The 20,665-nt window shown below is 37.4% G+C and overlaps 1 protein-coding gene across 6 annotated transcripts in view; it reads left to right on the top strand.

Moving 5' to 3' along the window:
- Nucleotides 1-19,347, top strand: part of Etv1 (ETS variant transcription factor 1) — a 96,369-nt gene extending 77,022 nt beyond the window's left edge. For all 6 annotated transcript variants that reach the window (XM_045135675.1, XM_045135674.1, XM_045135673.1 and 3 more), the window contains 5 exons: nucleotides 2,879-2,947; nucleotides 4,783-4,851; nucleotides 7,988-8,157; nucleotides 13,176-13,277; nucleotides 17,625-19,347. In XM_045135675.1, the coding sequence (XP_044991610.1) occupies nucleotides 2,879-2,947; nucleotides 4,783-4,851; nucleotides 7,988-8,157; nucleotides 13,176-13,277; nucleotides 17,625-17,846 (632 nt within the window). In that variant the 3' untranslated portion in view covers nucleotides 17,847-19,347. The remainder of the gene's footprint in view (nucleotides 1-2,878; nucleotides 2,948-4,782; nucleotides 4,852-7,987; nucleotides 8,158-13,175; nucleotides 13,278-17,624) is intronic.
- Nucleotides 19,348-20,665: the final 1,318 nt, after the last annotated feature.

Raw genomic sequence — 20,665 nt, 5'->3', positions numbered from 1 at the left:
CTCAACTTTAAAAGCTAGATGTTAGTTTTATTTACTCTAGGAGGTAACAAATAGTGTGAATTGGTAAGGTATAATTGTATCCTGATACATATATATTTTTCCTCTAAATTCTGATTTTTTTTTTAGAATTTAGATAACAAGTTGAGCCTTTGGCAATATAACAATGAAGAAGCTAGTAGGAGCCTTGTCATATAACATTGACTCATTACAAATTTCAAATCGATATTTTAAATATCACAGATGAATTTTTAAAGAATATTACGGTGTAAGTTCAGTAAGCATCCACTATTTCAGTAGTTCCGTGACTATTAGTAAAATCATTTCAAACCTTATCTGTGATGTCCAATGTCTAGCTCGCCAGGATTTCACTCATTTTGTACTATGTTAGAACGCATTCCTAAGGTGCTCCTTCCACTTCAACCAGAGGATTTCTCAGAAACGTTTGTGTTTCCTCTCCTTTTCTTTCCCTCTGGGAAGGAAGGAAAGTGTGCATTAGTCACACTCACATGTAATAGAGTTGAACCTATCTGTTTTCCCCCGGCTACCTCCAGAGCCAGCCAGCTGTTTTTACAGCCGTACTCCAGGTGTGCAGCAGTCAGTAAAAGTATTTTGTGGCAGGGTGTCAACATCGGTACAACAAAATGCTTGCTTCTGAGCAGCTGCTGAGCTGATGGCTGTCATTAACACTGTCCCTTCCAGGCCCAGCTGCTCTGAGGGACCTTATGCTTGGCAATTAATCAGAATAACATTAAAACTTAATTTGAAGGTTGGTCATTAGTTAAAAAGTTTAAAGTGGATTGCTTCCTGTTTGACAATCCACAAAATCAATTGCATTGCGATCTTGTTACAAATACTAGAATCTAGAAACAGGGTTAACTCTACCTTTTGTAGATTCAGAATTATGTACTATTGACTTTCAAATGGAAAATCCAAACAAAGGAAGAACTCTCTGTCCAAATAAATCATCCTTATTATCTGTTATAACAACAGTGTGGGTATATGGATAGGTAGAGATAGGGTCTTTAAGTTCCAATTCATTGTTTATTATTTAAAGGTTATGTATTTACTGTAAGTAGTGAGAAAGATGACTGTTTTGTATTAAATGCATTTGTCTCATGAGTTTTAAAATTTGCTTCTGTACTTGTATCAAAGAAAACCTTAGTAATCCATACAGAGGACAGAATGGACTTGGTCACGTATATTTATGCATACAATGTTAAGGTGTATATCTGTGGGACCTGAAACTTCACAATGTGTGGAACTGTGTGGTAGTTTAAATGGGTGGCCCCAATAAATTCAGGAGTTTTTATTAAAGCTCTAAGTTGGATTTCCAGCCACCTGGCTGGAAGAGGTGTCACTGTGGATAGATCCCAGGGTTCAGCCCTAAGGTGTTGCTGGGGGCGGATGTGTTTCCAGCTGAAAGGTATGCAGAGGCCTTGCACTCTATCTTGGGGTTCCTGGAATGTGCTTGCTTACAATGCTGGTGGTAGGTTTCCTTCTGTGTGGATCTGTGAAAGGGGGCCAGCTTCTTCCACCAATGTGGAACTTGCCATGTATCTGTAAGCATCAAATAAATGTCATTTCTCCCCTAAAGTGTGTCTGCTTTGGAGATTCATCCTAGCAGCGTGAAGCTGACTACAATAAACTCCCTTTAAGAAAAAGAAAATAAAATGGTGACACAAAATCAGGTACCCAGAAGAGACTCTGGAGGTACTGAAGTTTGAGTCTCAATGGTGTCATCACCAATCTGTTTCTAGTTGTCTGAGTGGATTTCTATTCTCAGAAACAAGGGACTCGAGGACGATAGTAGACTTTTAGGAAACATCTCACCCAACCTTATTTTGTAGAAGTGTAGAATCAGAATGGTTATTCAAAGTTAGGTAGCTTAGGGCTGGAGAAATGGATCAGCAGTTAAGGTACTTGCCTGCAAAGCCTATCAATGGGTTTGATTCCCCAGTACCCATGTAAGCCAGATGCACAAAGTGGCACATGTATCTGGAGTTTCTTTACAGTGGCTAGAGGTCCTGATGTGCCAATACTCTTCCTCTCTTCCTCTCTCTCTCTTTCTCTCTCTCTCTCTCTCTCTCTCTCTCTGCCTGTATCTTTCTGCTTAAAGATAAATATTTAAATGCTAAATAGATAAGTGGAGAACTGCAATTTTAATCGTTTGTTTCATTGTTCATATTTGCTCCCTTGTGCTCATGTCTGAGATCCTGGACACATCACTACAGAGTTGTTTCATCTCAGACTTCATCAGTAGCCAACTTTGTTTTCTCAATCCACACTCCTTGGTTGTACAGGCGAGACCTCACTCTCAGGGTAATGAGGGCTGTGAAATTGTTATAGTTTTGTTTTGTGCTGGAATCAGTTTGAATATGATCTATGCACTTAATAAAAATGAAAAGTCAACCATGATCATCTGTGAAAAAAAAAAATACAGCAATCACCTTAAAGGGCTGAAGATCATTTAAGAGCTTGAAGTATGTTATGTCTTCTCAATCACTCCTATTTATTCTTCATGAAGTAAACTATGATGAAACTTTCTGATGATATTTTGCATTGTTCATAAGATACTGTGAGACATATAAATTTATTCTGTACCTGTTCTGAGACTCTGTGAGAACTAAGACATTCTTTTGAGAATGGTGAGACATCCATGTGGTATTGCTGAGTTCAGTGTTCACATGCTTGTTGAAAAGAATCAGCATTCACCGTGACACACCCTTCCATTTCTTGTGATGGCCTGGCCTGAAATGTTCACCACGTGTTGACAAAATGCTTCTCATTTGATCTGTCCTTTCCCATCTACCAGTACCCTGTGCATTGATAACCCTTTCTGTGGCTCATGCTCTTGGACTAATGCTGTTTCCTCTTTCAGAAGTGCCTAGCTGCCACTCTATTTACATGAGGCAAGAAGGCTTCCTGGCTCATCCCAGCAGAACAGAAGTTAAGTTCTCCATTTTTTAAAAGCCCTTATAAATAACTTTGAAAATAATTGCACATTTCAAATATGGAACCACTTAATTAATCATCATTATCATGTGCTTTTGTGTTTCCTAATCCATTATTTTAAAATTTTATATTTTGGGGACTGGGTATATAGTTCAATGGCAGAGTATGTGGCTAGCATTCCTACGGTACTAGGTTCAGTCCCTAGTACTGAAAAACAAACAAAACCCCCAGTTCTCTCTTTTCAAATAACAGCATAGTTTCTTAGGACCAGATAGCTTGCATTTGGTTTTGAACATAAGTCAGGGGCAAACAGGCAGTGGAAAAGTAGATTTCTGTGCTGTTTTTTTTTTTCTTTAATAATTTTTACTTACTTATTTATTTGCAAGGAGAGAGAGAGAGAAGAGAGGCAGACAAAGAGAGAATGAGCATGCCAGGCCAGGGCCTACAGCCACTGCAGACAAACTCCAGATGCATATGCCACCTTGTGCATCTGGCTTACATGGGTCCTGGAGAATTGAACCTGGGTCCCTTGGCTTCACAGGCAAGTGCCTTAACTGTTAAGCCATCTCTCCAGCCCCTGTGCTGTGTTCTTGCAGTGACCATGCTCTTTCAACTAGAACATGAGCTTTGTGGATCAGCCACTTTCCCACACACTTCTGACACGTAGCTTTGAGAATATTTGGATATGATTTTACATTGTTTTGAATGAAAATGGATTAGATTGAAACATTTTTACTTTTAAGTGTCCTAGATTTTGTTCCTTTTAGGCTAATAATCATTAAGAATGAAACTTCCTAGGAAGAGTTTTTATTTCAGATGGGTTTTTAGTAACCACAGTAGGAAAGCTTAGTTCATTACTAATGGGCTTTGACATCTGCAGAGGAATAGACAAGACATGATTCCCTCTGGCCATCACCTTCACAAAAGGATTTCTGGAACATACTTCAGTCATGTTGACTTAGGAACTCATCCTTTTAGGTTAGGCTTAATGGTCACTATTTTATATGAAAGATATTAATAGAAGTTTAAATGATAGTAAATCCAAAATGTTTGGGCTCCAAAGCTTTTTACCAATGCAATGTAATTATTGTTGCTGCTGTTGTTAATATTATGTACATAGAGACTGATGTACTTGAGAAATAAAATTATAGCTAAATCATTTGAAATTTCTTCCTGGTAATTAAAGATGACAATTAGATTAAGATCTAGAGGCAAGTATACGTGGGATAGAAAGTTATTATGAAAAGCTATCAGCTTATGGTTTACTCTTTCTGTGAGCTTGGTTATGTTACAGCAAAAAAAAAAAAACAAAAAAAAACAACAAAAAAAAACACACCAAATTGCCCCCACAATCTTGGCTATTAAAGATGAGAAGGATAGCTTTTCAAGATACTTCAACAGGGAAATAAAAGTGTCAATTTAAATCTGTTCATTAGGGAAAGCAAGCACAACATTAGATATTCACTTTGGTGTCCCCCTCTTCTCCTTCAATAAGGAAACGAAGAATAAATTAGAGAGATGATTTGTCATCGATCCTGTTTGCCAATATTTATATGAGGTCTGTGCTTAGATCAGTAAATATACAAACAACGAGCACCATACTAACCCTATACACTTGAAGTCGTTTATTACTCACAACTGCTCTGTAAGGTGACGGATGGCAGGTGGTGTCACTGTCATTTCCGTTGTATATATGAAGAAACTGAGGCAGTTTCAAAAAGAGCTGAAAAGTTGCCGAGCCACAATTTTTTGTGCCAATGGTTATATTTTAAAGTATTTGTGAATCTCATTTCATCTTTCATTAATAATTGTGTCCATTTCCCCCCACAGGCTGCATGTTTGAAAAGGGCCCCAGGCAGTTCTATGATGATACCTGTGTTGTCCCAGAGAAATTTGATGGTAGGTTTCTCACTGTCTCACATTTTGAATTTTTATGAGCGGGTGGAGGCCACACTTCTGTCTTCTGTAAACAGCTCTCAGTTCTATTTAAAGACTTCATGTAACTATCTCAGCCAGACTTGTACAAAATCTGTTTCCTACCTCACCAAGAACCCTGTCCTGTTTTTGTTCTTTGAGAGCCGATCTTTGGAGATCCAGGCAAGAGTCTTTCTTGCTGAGCTTTCTCGGAGCAAGGGGGATCTCTCTGTTGTCCTGCTGACTCCAAGCAGCTTGTTATTGGAGATTTATTGAAAGCTGATCCTGTAATTAACAAGGCACAGCAGAAAGCACGCTGCTGTGGATGTGCCGATGACTAATGTCGCCTCCTTTCTTTCATTGTTCATGAGAAGATGCATTATGGAACACAGGCACAACCTAACTGCCCATTTAGTTAGTGCTTGTTAGTCTCTCTCTCCCCTCTCTTTTTTTTGTCAAGGAAGATATACATAACTGATGTAGCATTACTTTGTAATTGCCTAAAAGGGAGTAGGAAAGCATTGCATTTAAAACATTACTTGCTAGAGCAAGGAAAAGGTATCAGTTACTAGAAAAAAAAAAGTGTGAAGTTAGATGGCATCTTTCTTCTCTTCTTGATGGTGGTGGCACAAGCTGGCATTTCTGAGGAATCTTGGGTAAAAGCAGACTGGGTAATTCATTTCCGGGTTCTTCGGAGTGGTCTCCGTATTTCCTGCTTTGATTGTTAGACAGGAAAGGAGCAGGGGCCCTCTGATTAGCTGATTGCACAAACTTTGGGGATCATGGCTGTAATGACTTGGGAGCTCTGAGAGTTTTTAATTGTCATTATTTAAACAGCAAAGAGCAGGCTCAGATGGCTTTTCAATCTTGTAATTAGTTACTTGAAGATGACTGTAAGTTCCCTAGCTTCTTGCTGCTCTTGTCAGAAAAGATAGTAAGTCTTAGGAAAATCTTATTTCCTTGGGCTCCCTTAAGCTGGCTGAATGTATTAAAGGTCACAGAATTGAAACCTCAGGGGTGACTCATTTTTTCCAGCTTTATTCTGCAGTAGATGCTTTAAGCCTGGTTTTGGAGTTTGAACGGTGCTATCTGGTACCATTAGCACACTCTCACAGTTAGTAACCTAGATCCTTTGCTGTTAACAAAGTTTAAAACTTCTGCTTGTTGCAATGGCCCTTATCAGCTTCTTTCATTTATGGATCATTTGACATTTTAAATAATGTTAAGGTTAGTAAGAGCATGCAAGGAGGAAAAATATCATAAAACAATGGACAAAGAAGAACATTTGTGTTTAGGGAACGAGCTGTCTTTTTGTCTATTTGTTTATTTAGACTTTTAAATACTCTTCTATTTTACAGTAAAAACCCTTTTTATTTATGTTTTTTTAAAAGCGTATACATCTTGCACTTTATTAACCAGGGGGAATAAGAAAGAAAAGCAAGGGGATTCGTTCTTTCTTGCACATGGCTATCAGGAGTAAGTCTCATTTATAGGCAGCCACACCATAGAAACTAAATTTAGCAGTTTTAATGAGACCTCATAATTGCACACTTGCCTCCATGATAAAACTTGTAAATCTCCGAAAGAAAAACTGAGATAAATAAAACTTTCTTTGAAGTCAACATGAAGATACACTCCTTGATTAACTAGTTAAGAATAAAAGAGATTAATGACTTTTAGCTGTGATTGACTGAATGATTGTGCATTTTATTTTACCTTTGGAACTGTTGCTCTTTAGGTAACTATTTTAAGAGGTATATGTACTAGTTACTGATCAAAGGAAAAATTTTAAAAGCTTGTGATTTATTTCATTGTATAATTCTCACTTATGAATAAATCTGTCCGAATATATTCTGTGTGATTGTTGTTTTTAGTTGAGAAGAGAAATTCATGCACCAGCAGTGACACGTTTACAGGGCCTTAGGCATTTAAGCCCTCATGTGAATTTCCACATAGCTTTGAGATGAAGCTAGAAGTAAATAATTAGTGGTCACAACAGCAAGTGGTGTTTGTTTGTCTGTTTGTTTTAATTTGTTCTATGAAACCAAGACTACTGACTAGATGTACAGTAGAAGCATAGTAACAACACTAACACCTTTACTCAGATTTAATAGATTTTATACTTTTCTGTGATGACAGATAAATGTCACACAAATTCATCTTGCATACATATATTTACGGAAACTTCTGAGGTCCGTTGGTGCATACATCTTTTTTCTTTTCTTTCTTTTTCTGGGGGCAGGACAGAGAGGGTCAAGTTATCCCCCTAGCCCAAGAGGCTGATCTGGAACTCACTTGTAGCACAGACTGGCCTTCAACTCATGAGGATCCTCTTACTTCACCCTCCCTAGTGCTGAGATCATAAGGATGAGCACCTGTCTTTCTTAGCTACACATTCTTAAGTTGACCATTCAGAAAAGAGCAATAAACAAAATTTTAAATTAGTGAAATACAAAGAAGAGATAAAAATAATAATTTTTACTTATTGTGAAAAATGATGAAAACACGGTAGCTTCTGCAAGAAAAAGTATGATGGAATAGGAGAAACAGGACAAGATACTGTCCTGACTTACCCATGGGAATTCTTAATTTATATAAAGTCCAGATTAGTTACTCAGACTTTATGATGCTACTAAATTTACCTTGAAATATGTGCATTAAAGTTTTAAATAGGTTGTCATGGGCAGGTCAATAAAGTATTTGCAGAATCTAATTTGTATGAATAAAATGCCCAGAGCTTCAAGTTGATCATTTCCTTTTCCTCTTCTGTATTGCTTAGAGATGTGAGAAATGAATTTACAAAGATATATATACATACATGATTTTTTACTATGATTTACTATGATTTTTTAAAGAAATTAATGAAAAAGGACAGTATATAAATGTTTCTGTAAGTAATGACATTTATGAATTTCCTCTATACCAGTGTGCATTTATATTGGCCAGGATGTCTATTATACACAGTTGTGTGCAAGTTCGGGAAAATTATACTTCTTTAACAGTGCTGTTGTATTTCCTAAAAATCCATAAGAGGGTTGTGTTTAATTTTTTTCATTATTGAATTAATGTCAATTTTGTATGAATAGCTTAAGATTGCTATTGATTCTTTTTTGAAATTTAGGAGATGTTAAACAAGAGCCGGGAATGTACCGGGAAGGGCCTACCTACCAACGGCGAGGATCACTGCAGCTCTGGCAGTTTTTGGTCGCTCTGCTGGATGATCCTTCAAATTCTCATTTCATTGCCTGGACGGGTCGAGGCATGGAATTCAAACTGATTGAGCCTGAAGAGGTTGGTTGTTTTTAGATTTTAGTAAGGGAAGTTTCTTATAATATAAGCTGATATGTTTCATTAGCATTCTAAAATTTCTGCAGACTTTTTGTTTTAATTTGAAAGTAAGATACAAAAGAGGGAGGCAGGAAAAGACTGGAGAGTTGGCTTAGCAGCTAGTTAAGGTACTTGCCTGCAAAGCCTAAGGGCCCAAGTTCAATTCCCCAGTGCTCACATAAGTCAGCTGCATAAGGCGGTGCATGCGTCTGGAGGTTGTTTGCAGTGCCTGGAGGCCCTGGTGCTCCCATTCTCTTTTTCTGTCTTTCTCTCTTCTTCTTTCTGTCTCTCAAATAAACAAAATAGAAAAGAGAAAGTTCACATTTTAAAAGATTGCTTTTGCATTATCTTTCCAGTTGTAATTGACATTGAGAATTGACTAGTTTATTGTTAGCATAGCCTGTATTCAGGAAGTACATGTGAGAGAAACTTGCTTCTAAAGTGGTATCTAGGTTGAGTAAGGCAGGAGGTTTCATGGCCCTTAGGAGAGAGAAAAGGAGATGTCCATAGAAGCTCAACTAATTTTGAAAATGGAGTTGTTCTTTTGAGTTAGCAATCAACTTGATAATCTGGATTTTATCAAGAGCTGGAGAGGGGTATTTAAAGACCAAAGTCATGTGCAGCAGGATTAGGGGAAGAACAGCTATGGAGAATTAAGACATGCAAAAGCTGGAAAATTCATAGACCTTAAGAATCTCTCACCAGATAAAGGCTTGGTAGAAACATTTCCCTTTGACTGCTGGGGACATCTGTTTCAAGTCAGCAGGACTGTGTACATGCTTTTGGTAGGGATGAAGCTCAAAAGCTTGTCATCATACATAAGAAATAGCCAAAATCAAATATCATGGCTAGAGATAATATGCATAACAGGCATACTTTCAAATACCTATTCAAACACCCTCAGCCCTACTCCCCTACTCAACAACACACATACAAGTTAAGGATTTCCATGAAGACTTTCACTTAAAATTTTATTGTCTCCAAAATCTAGATTTAGATTCAAAGCATTTTCAACCTCCATGAAAAGGTGACTGATCAAAGAAAGGTTTCTGTCTTTCCAAAGATGTTCTCTGTGTTATGATTAAAATTAATTTTCTTGGGCTGGAGATATGGCTTAGTGGTTATGGTGCTTGTCTGCCAAGCCAACAGGCCCAGGTTCAATTCCCCAGACCCACATAAGCCAGATGCAAATGCATCTGGAGTTCATTTGCAGTGACTGGAGGCCCTTGCATGCCCATTCTCTTTCTCTCTCTATCTATCTGCCTCTCTCCCTCTCTGTCTATTAAATAAATAAATTTAAAAGAATTAATTTTCCATTAAAGCAAGAAAACAATTAAAGAATTATAGGTAATATGCCAATGATTGATTGTGTTGGCTATTGCATCAAAAAACCTCAGTAATGTGTAAAAATTCATTAAAGTTGAAAATGTTTTGAATACACATTGATATGCCATTCTCTATTGGGGCCATAAGTTAAATTAAATTTTCTATATTTATTTATCAATATATTAACATACTCAGAAAATATGTCATATTTTGATGCTCAGAAAACAAAAGTACATAGCTTTGTAAGTTCTGGCACACTATTGATTTCAAAGATGGAGGTGTAGACCAGTGGTATAGCACTTGTATAGCATGTTGCAGGGATCATAGTTCAATCCCCAGAACCACGAAGGGAAAAAAATAGAAGACAGAAAGAACATGATCTGTTTTACGAATGTATGAAAAGAATTATGAAATACAAGGAGCAATTATTGCAATTGTGTCCTGCAATTTTCCATAGTGTTCTAGTTTTCTAGTTGTACAAGATAGAGTTAGCTTTGTGTTATTGCATCTCATCTCACAGACACACACATACACACTCATACACACATTACACACAAACACTCACACACATTCATGCACACTCACACACACTCACAGGTCTCAATGTCAAAAATAGAGAGAGCCCTTTGCTTAGTGTGGGCTTAATGTTTGAGTGTTTAAATGTTGCATTTAATTAAAACTTAGTTTGGCTGTCAAAGAAAATTAGGTTTTTTGTTTTTGTTTTTCTGTAGACATATCTAAATGATGTAAGTGAATGAACCTTAAAAATGTAAGCAGTTACAAATTGAGGCAATAGAGACTTAACAAAATAATTTCAGAGCCCTTTAGCATGACAGGAATGTGTGTTCTTCCCCTCAGGGAAGATGTTAATAATTGCTGCAAAACTTGGCCTGGGAATATTCAACAAGGATTTGTATCAGTTAAACAGTTATTTCCCTCCACCTGTGATTAAAATAAACTGAGAAGAAGCAGAAATTTTTTATTTTGTCATATTTGTTGAGATAGAGGACATTATTAAATTATGTCAGCTACTCTTGATCCACTCAGAAATATGAAAATTCTACAAGTGATTAAGTTCTTTTTTTTCTTTCCAAGGTATGGTCTTACTGTAGCCCAAGCTGACCTGGAATTTACGATGTAGTTTTAGGCTGGTCTTGAACTCACAGCAATCCTACCTCTGCCTACTGAGTGCTGGGATTAAAGGTGTGAACCACCACAGCTGGCTTTAAATTTGTTAGAGAGCCACTACTGACATTAATAATGCTGGAATTTGAATAAGTAACATGTAAAATCCAACCAGGTGACCATTAAGTGCCATCAAGTTATTAATTTCTGATTTTTTTACATGTAGTAAAGAAATATAATTGCCTGTTCTATACAACAACTGACATTTCACAACTCTTCTGTCACACTAAGAAAAAAATAAGAGTACCTCAGAGCCAGTTGAGCATTTCCAAATGGCCACTGATCTCTGAAGGCTTATGTTCAGAATGAAACATCCATTTCTGATTGCTACAGAGTTAGTTCACTCTTGCACTCAATACCATCAGGCAGTGACTGTAAGGTATTTTTAATTTTTTTTCTTTGCAAAAGGTCTGTGATTTTTCTTTTTGCATCCAGGTGGACCATGGGCACCCTCTACTCTCTCCAACACAGCAGCTCTTTGCGTGGGAATTCTCACGCCAGAACGATGCCTTGGAAGCCATCTTGTTGGAGTTACTCACTGGTTCTGTTTCATCTTGTGGTTTAAAGAGATGATGAGTGAGACTCCAGACTTGCTGTGATTTTCTGTCTTGTGTGTTTTGTATTGTTAACAAACACAAATTTTAAGATATTTTATTTACTTATTTATTTCTTTGAGAGAGAGAGAAAGAAAAAAGAAAGAAAGAGAAAGAAAAAGAAAGGAAGAAAGAGGCAGAGAGGAAGAGAGAGCGTGGGTGAACCAAGGCCTCTAGGTTCTGGAAATGAACTCCAGAGCCTTGTGCTCCCTGGCTTATGTGGTTATGTTTATCTGGCTTACGTGGGTACTGGGGAATTGAACCTGGGTCCTTAGGCTTCACAGAGTAGCACCTTAACTGCTAAGCCATTTCTCCAGCCCCCCCCCCACCCCTTTATAGGATTTTATTTAGAAAATACATTCATTCCTTCTTTATAGCCATTGCTTCCCCTGCCTTGTCTTTCCCTTCTCAAGGCCTTGTAGCTCAGGCTGGCCTGGAATTCTTGATTCTCCTGCCTCAGAACCAGCCTCCTAAAGGCCACATGAATATACTTGTTTCACCAAGCCTGGCTTGCTTACATTTCTTTAAACCTTCTTTCCCTACTCCTGTTTCACTGTTGCTTAGAACATTTACATGGAAATGAAGTTTATCCATGGAACACTAAGATGTATCTGCCACTGTGATTGTTTGCTTGGATATGTAATCTTGCTCCTGTTACATCATATCTCTCATCTGAGAAAGGTGTTCTGATGCATGTGATTAAAGGCCATTATATCTTCATTACAATACAAATTAATGACAGAGAAAATAGCAAGGATCAGTGTTTTTAAAGAGGAAAAACACTATGGAAGGTTATTGCTAATAAAGGGGAGAGAGAGGCAGAGCAATCACTTCCAGAGGCATCTTCAGAGGATCTGAGAAATGGGAAGTGAAGGAACACACAGCACTCACTCTCACTCCCTCTCTTAAGGAATGCTCCCCTGGGCTTGCCTAGGTTTGCTCTCTGCAGATTTCCTCAGCCTGACAAAAGTGGAATACAGGAGAGTGACACCCGGCTGGAGTCACAGAGGCAGGCTACTCTCCCTGTACTCCTGAGCCAGCCCGAAGTGGTGATGAGGAAGGAATATCGGCACGCTGGGGAAGGATGTGGCCTGCAAAGCTCTGGTGAAGGACCCTGCGTGTCCACATGCATTGCCCCACTAAGGCCACATGTTAAGAAGCTCTGAGAACTTTTACCCAATAACAAAGTGGATATTCTGTTTAGCAGTTTTTGTTTGTAGAGTCACATGCATGGTGAACTTTTCCACTTCCCTCTTATTTTTAGCACCAATTACCACTTTCTAAATGAATGCTTAACTTTCCAGTTTGGTGTTGGCTGTGCCTCTCTCCTGATGTTGCTTCAGGCAGTAACAATGATTTGGAGTTCAGTTTATTAATTGTTGTCCTGTTTTCTCTGCTGCTCACAGGCCGGTTGCTCCCTGTAACTCTGAGCAGGGTTGCTTTTTGCCTCTGGTTTTCATGACTTCAGTAAAACACCTTTACAAAGAAATCATTAAGCTACCCTTAATCTATAGCTTTTGTCTGCAAAACCCAGAAGGAAAAAACTGGTCGTGGATCACCAAAGGGAAAATTTGCCTCATTTTGGTGAATCGCAGTCTGTTCGTTCCCCTGGTAAACACATCCCCTTATTTCCATTTGATTTTGTATCCACAACAATAGTGACAAAGAATCCTATTGTGATGTTTCAGAATGAGTCCTGCTTCCCGGTTTAAATCAGGACATAGGAAACTCAGATCGTGGTAGCTTTGGCTACATGACTTATGTCTTTGATTTGGACATGTTCTGATGAGTTTTAAAGTAATTTGTTTGTTAACTAATATCAGCAAAATATTCCAGTTTAATACTTGGCATTAAAGTGTGATTTTGCTTTGGTGGCAGGTGGCACGACGTTGGGGCATTCAGAAAAACAGGCCAGCTATGAACTATGATAAACTTAGCCGTTCACTCCGCTATTATTATGAGAAAGGAATCATGCAAAAGGTGAGCAGCTAGCATGGCGTTACACTTCACGGAAGTATTGGGCATTGATCTGAACGGAGTACTTCACAAGCCACATGACATGCACTGCATTGCTGAGGCCAGAGTGTCAGTCATGGTAACGATTGCCCAGCTTTTGGTTTGGAAATTATAAACCTTCCTATTTATAATAGAGTGGACATTGGAGCTAAATGTGTAATAATGTTGTATACAAAGTGATAGGCTTTCTAGGATGTTCTACTTTCTAACACATGCCTTTTAAAAGGGTGTCAGGGTTGATTCTGCAAGTTTCTCTGCAAGTTGTAATTCTGCTGTATTGCCACAGTTATGCATTTGTGAAATGCATCTGTATGTTTTCCAATGCTGATACTGGAAATGTTCAGGCTTCTCTTGCTATCATTAGGAGACACTGCTTATTTGCTTTTCTCTTTCTTGAGATCTCATCCGATCTCATCACTTGAGAGTTTACCATCTTAAAATACTTGTTGACTATACATATTTATCTTTGTCTAGTGGGGCACAGTTCAATATATTTAATTCAAATGTGCTTCCTTTAATGTTTAAAAGTTGGATTTTTTTAATAGCAGACATGTAAAATAAGTGACTTAGACTTACTATACAACCTTGTTGAAGGAGGCAATGAATAAAGATAAAATATTTGCTATTTATTATTTCTTTCAGCTTTGAGTGTGTGTTCACATCTAAGTACCTTGTTTATATATGGCTTATACAGGCATATTAACTAGATGTGAGTGCTCTGTGTAATATACCTTTTGGCATGTGACATAGGAAAAGCAGGTTGTTTAAGAGGCAAGTATGTGAAAGGAGGACTGTGTACTTGTAGCTAACACATCAACCAGGGAAACAATGTGAGCAGCTACATTTATTCTTCCTCACACATCTGAACCATTTTCCTTGCTGTTCCTAGACATAGTCATGGCTCCCTTAGTTCATCACTAGAATGTCTTGCTCTCTTCATCGTAACTTTTAACACACGAGCTGTTCTAAGGGTTAACAAAATTGTAGTATAGTTATTCAAAAGGAGCACTGTATCTTCCCTTGTATTAAAAGAAAACATCTATGATGTGGGAGCGCATATTTCAGTGTGTAGAAGAAATGTCTAGAAGACTGTATTTGCTCATTGGCTTAGAACTGTATGTGGGCACCTGTGGTCTATGCAAAAAGCAGTTAAGGGCTGGAGAATTAATTTAGAAGTCAAAGCACTTGCCTGCAAAGCCCAAGGACCCAGGTTTGATTCCCCAGTACCCATGTATAAGCCAGATGCACAAAATGGCACTTGTGTCTGGAGTTCATTTGCAGTGGCTAGATGTCCTGGCATGATCATTCTCTCTCTCTCAAATAAATAAATAAATAAAGTTAAAAAGACTGGAAAATAATAACAGAACTAAATACATATAAAAATGTAAAACCTTAAAATGGTGATTAATTTCAATAATCCTGAAAAAATAAGAAATGGAGTTATGCTTATTATACTTTGTAGACAAAGTATATGAACTTTTATTTCAGCATGAAGGAATACTTCGAAAAATATATACCAATGTTTTAACAGTGATTATATTTTAGAAGATTTAGTTATACCCCATTGTTTCTTTTAGTTTTATCTATCACATCAAATTCACTAGACTATATCCCTGAGGTAAGTTTGAAATATTAAAAGTTAAAACATAATTTAAGTGGTTTTCTAGGGTTTGTAAACACAGTTTAGGGCTGGAGAGATGGCTTAGCAGTTAAGTGCTTGCCTATGAAGCCTAAGAACCCTGGTTGGAGGCTCAATTCTCCAGGACCCTCATTAGCCAGATGCACAAAGGGACGCACACATCTTGAGTTCATTTGCAGTGGCTGGAGGCCCTGGTGCACCCATATTCTCTCTTCTCTCCCTCTTTCTCTCTGTATGTCACTCTCAAATAAATAAATAAAAATAAAACAAAAAAAATTTCTTAAAAAGCACAACTTACAGGAGGTACCTGCTCCTTATTTGCTCCTGATATGTCACTTCTCAATGTCTCTGAGCATAGCTGTGCCAGGTTGTGCTGTCCATGTTGTTATGAAGAGCATTCTCAGCAGTGACCACCAGAAAATCAAACTTGCAGCGAATTCCAGGAAAACACTGAAAATGCTGTATGTCCTGCATTATCAAATATTTAACCAAGATTTAGTTCTTTAGTAAAAATAACCTTGCACCTTTATCTTATTAGAGTGCAAATTTACATTCATCTTTAATAAGTGATGAAATTTTATGCATATCAAAGGATTGTTTTAAATGTATTTATTATTTTTTTAATCAGAAAATAAAATCTATTTTGCTCCCTCTCAGTATGTTGGTTAGGACATACCTGTGTGCCTCACGTGCATGTTATGGTGTGTGACCACGTTGACCGAGGACGTCATTCCCCTGGTTTGGGTGTTGGTCCATTATTGCAAACTCGGCAGTATCTAACGTGGTGCTTAAGTGCAGTAGTAGTGCTAATACACTTGTTCAAAAGAAAAATGAGAGGAACACTGAAGAAAGGCTGAGGCCTCATTGTGATTGCATGGGTCTGTTTAAATTCCCTATGGTGAAACATTTTTTATTTATTCCATTGCTTCTAATTAGAACCAGTGTCAACAAGTAAGACAAAAGTGGTCCAGTACCAGAGCAAATGACTCTTTCTCTGCCGCCCCAAACCCAAACAAAGCAGCTCACAAAACACTGTGGTATGCAGACCATTCATTTGTTTTTTAAGTTTTCCTGAAAATATTTTTATTAATCAAAAAGAAGAGCTAGGCTTTATCTCAGCTAGTGTCTGCTGTAGCTTATCTTTAATTCTGTGGTGATTTCATCCATTCACCTTTATCAATTACTTTCCTTTGTATGAAGAACTAAAGTAAGCGAATGAAGCCAGACTCCTTCCTTTGCCTGCTCTGCACTGTGCTGGAGACTTCCCTCTCAGTCCCACAACTGGCTTTCCAAGTCGCCCTTCCTGTCTCCATTTCACAAGACAAGGAACTGAAGGGCAGTTTAAGAAACATGTCCAAATTCATAAACAGTACTGAGTGTTGCATCTTTCAAACCTCGGAATAGTCAGATGACTTAGGCTGCCAAAGTGGCTCCTTTTACTTCAATTCAGGGCAGCGGATATTCTAAATCTATGTCCAGAGCAGCAGGGATCTTTGGCAATTGTTCCCTTTCCCTGAAACATATACAGAGAGTTTATAAACCATGGGCGCGCCATTCCCACACATCACAAATCAGCCAGCCAGGCTTTTCGACACACAGGAACACAAGGCATTGCATTCTTTTCAGCTTTTTGAAATTATGAGAGACAGAGAAAAGATGGAGAAAGAGACAGACCAACAAAGTTAATGCAAAGAACCATGTTCATACACACAACAAACCCTGTGTTTCGAGCACTTCAGCATAGTTTATTAATGGGAAATGTACTCATTTCATTCAATTGTTTATCATTCTCTACAAGAGCATTACTCTTCAAAATTTAAGTTTGTGGGCTCTCATTCCCTACAAATTTTGCTACATCTCCTTTATTTCAAGCTGTTGTCACATTTCTTTTTCTCATTTCCTCCCTGCATATTCTATATGTTAGATTCCTCTCACTTTTTTTACACCTCTTACTTCAATTTGACACTTTACACACATCCTTAAGCTTCATCTTACATTTCTTGCCTTCATTTTAAAAAGTGATGCACTCAGGATTAATGTCCTCTTGATCCATCCTTCATTTAAATTCGGCTATGTGTCTTTGGGCTTTTTAAAAGATGAGAATACAGTGCCAAAAGAAAGGGGGGAAAGGCTGAGGAAAAACAAACAGTGTCCCCTAGGAATCAGTGAATTGCTGTCTTCTTAGGAATAAATCACATTCTTCTTTTAAAGTTTGAGAGTTTCAGAAATATAATACTTACAGGAGGAGCATACCATTAAGTCACAGATTTTCATACATTTGGCATTACTTTTAAAACAAATGAAAATTTCCATTGTGAGAGACTTGCATTGAATCATTGACTTTTTGTCTCCAAAATGACAACTAAGTACATGTTCGTGTTTTTTTTTTTTTTTTAAAGTAAGCTGTTTGAGTTTGCTAGCCATGTAGGGCATGGATTATTTAGTACTCAAGGTGCACATTTTGTATTTCTCTTGATGGAACCATAGTTGATTCCACAAGGTAAGGTCTCTCTTCCCCTATAATGTATATCTCCTGTTGCTTGGTGGTTTTTCTTAGTTTTGCTATCCGCTCTTGCTGCTGGTGTATTAAACTGTGTTTATTTGTGCCCCCTCCCCTCCTCCATCCTCCCCATCTGGGGATGGTGGGGATGGGTCTTTCATGTTATTGTCAGGTGGCTGGCGAGAGATACGTCTACAAATTTGTGTGTGATCCAGAAGCCCTTTTCTCCATGGCCTTTCCAGATAACCAGCGCCCGCTGCTGAAGACCGACATGGAACGTCATATCAATGAGGAGGACACGGTGCCTCTGTCTCACTTTGACGAGAGCATGACCTACATGCCTGAAGGGGGCTGCTGCAACCCCCACCCCTACAATGAGGGCTACGTGTACTAACACAAGGGACCGTCAAATAGGGCACCCCACGCTTTTCCTCTTTCTGCAAGATACAGAGAATCGCTGAATTCCCTTTCAATCTTTGTTTTATTTTTGTTTGTATTTTATTTTTAAATAATAATACAAAAGGGGGGCTTTTCCTGTTGCATTATTCTATGGTCTGCCATGGACTGCGCACTTTATTTGAGGGTGGGTGGGAGTAATCTAAACATTTAGTCGGTGTAACAGGAAGATGATGGGTGAATGGGCAGAGGGAACTGGGGATTAATTTTTACTTAGGCTTGGGATGGGGTTCTACGTGTTTTCTGTATGATGAAGCTATTTCATGTCTGTTTGATTTCACAATAACATAAGATAATATTCATTTTCTCTGGGTATCTATGGTACAGTTAATTTCACATTGTGTAAATATCCACTTGGAGACTACTTGCCTTGGGCATTCCCCCACCATTATTAAGTCTCTGCAGATGTAAAGAAAAAAAATCTACTGTAAATGACAGTTTAATGTTAGAAATGACTGTTTTGCACCTCTTGTAAAAAGGCATTTAGCGATTGCATTTGTTTTTGTTTTTGTTTTCCTCTCTGTCTTGCTTTCTATCTGACTTACAGAGGACTGCTGTCACAGTGGGAAATACACTCTGAAGCTGAATAATCACGGTTTGTAAATGAGGGGCACACTTTTGGACTCTGACTTGAAACTGAGTCACAGGCCAGTAGCATTATATGTATCTGGTGCCACCTTGCTGTTGAGGTACAGATCATACCGTCTTTTAAATATTTTGCCACCAATTTCAGTTAACTAATGACACATGATGGTCCTTTGGATTCTTCATTTAAATGTTAAATCTGGGATCACAATGAAGAAAAAGTGAATACCTGTCTCCTTTCACTACCTTCCATGCATAAATACATTATTTAATCAATAAGAATTAACTGTACTAAATCATATATTATGCTGTTCTAGGTACAGCAAGCACTCTTTAAGAAAAATATCCACTACACTAAATAGGTACTATAGTAATTTTTAGACATAGTACCCATCGATATGCATTTAAACATTTTACTGCTGTGTTATGTTGATTACATATATAAATATTAGATAATGCTAATGCTTCTGCTGCTGTCTTTTCTGTAATATTCTCTTTCATGCTGAATTTACTATGACCATTTATAAGCAATGCAGTTAACCACAGATAGCATTTCAGGACAAAATAGATGACTCAAACCATTTATTGCTTAAGAAGTAGCTTACGCCATGCTATACAATAAACAGCTTTTATGCACATTGACAAACGAAGAGTAAGCTTCAGCTTGCTAAGGGGAACTGTGGAAACTTTTGTAACTTTTGGTGAAATGGAAAATTATTTACAAACTGTTAAAGAACATGAAGTTGCTGTGTGTCACGGTACTGGCACTGACTTGATCCATCATCTCGTGTTGGACACTCCTGTAAATGTGATTGGATTGTTTGAGGGAAGATTTAAAGATTTGAAGTTTCAAAGTTCTTTTTCCTTTTGTTTTTATTTCACATTTGAAAAAGTACTGAACGCTGAATATGTTGTTCCATTCACTCTTAAAGAAAGGCCAAGTAAATGCTTGTCAAAAGATTGAAGCAAAGAAATGAATTTTGTTCAAACCATTAACATTCTAGAATATAAAAAGGGAAGCATTTTTTAGAGTTTATAGTAAAAGTTTTAAATACATTCTTAAGCAAAAGGCCAAAACAAACCTATGAAAGCATTTCATGATGAGTACAGAAATGACTGTTTAAAGATAAGAACTCATTATCCATTTTCCAGTACAGCTTAGATTACAGATATTTCTTTTAATTAAATACTTACTGGGAAATCACATACCTAAATCAACATACACATTCCTTTAAAAACTTTCAATTTCTGCATATGGACATATCAACTGTGATTTCTGGGACTGTTCATTTGGCCCCTTATGGGCTATTAAGTATGCCTTACAAATCAGACCCCCTCTCCTTTATGTGCATGGCCATTTACAGCACATAGAATACGAACAGATGTAAAAATAACCAGTGAGGTTTTTACTGGAAAGAAAACTGAAATTTATGATTGGGATATTTGGTGAAATGGAAGGGAGATTTGAAGTGGGTCTTTAAAATACCTTCTCAATGCAAATCCTATTGAAGTTTCTTTTTCTTTTCTTTCCCATTTCCATTTTTTTCTTTTTTTCCTCTTCCTATTTAATGTTCTTGTTCCAGTTATTGCAGAAGAACCCAACCATGAATTATCTTAAGGGATCAAAGGCAAAAATATTAACAGTATCATTATAGTATTTAAGGACAAACTATATATTTAAGGTAGTTACTCTAATTGGCCAATATTTCTAATACAGAAGAGTTGAAAATATTGCATTATATACTTTTAGAAAATATATTGAATTTTATAAAGTTCTGTTTTTAATTATGCTTTTTATTTGGTTGTGTTTTATAGTTGTTATTTTAGGTAGATTAATAAATCTGGCAGCTGACTTCTATAAGATTCTTGTATTTTGAAGTTTTAATTGACAAGTGGCTGTCAAGCATAGAAATTTGTAAAGTAACATTTTCTCTGACATGGTTTAAAGAAAAAAAAAAAGCTAAAGGAAATGTCACCAGTAATGTTTGCTGCTTCTTGTTGATAGCATGGTAATTTCTAAACAGATTAGTTAAAATCAAGAATATCACAATCTAAATAAGAAATGGGAAATAATTTCTTAAGTGCTTCAAAATAAAACCCTCAGAGCTGACAGAGCAGAGCATTTTTTCTTAAATCTTGGGTGGGGGGACTTAGAGGTCTAGGTACCTTGGA

The sequence above is a fragment of the Jaculus jaculus genome, chromosome 16, assembly GCF_020740685.1.
Source record: "Jaculus jaculus isolate mJacJac1 chromosome 16, mJacJac1.mat.Y.cur, whole genome shotgun sequence".
NCBI lineage: Eukaryota > Metazoa > Chordata > Mammalia > Rodentia > Dipodidae > Jaculus > Jaculus jaculus.
This window is presented reverse-complemented; position numbering and strand designations above follow the sequence as displayed.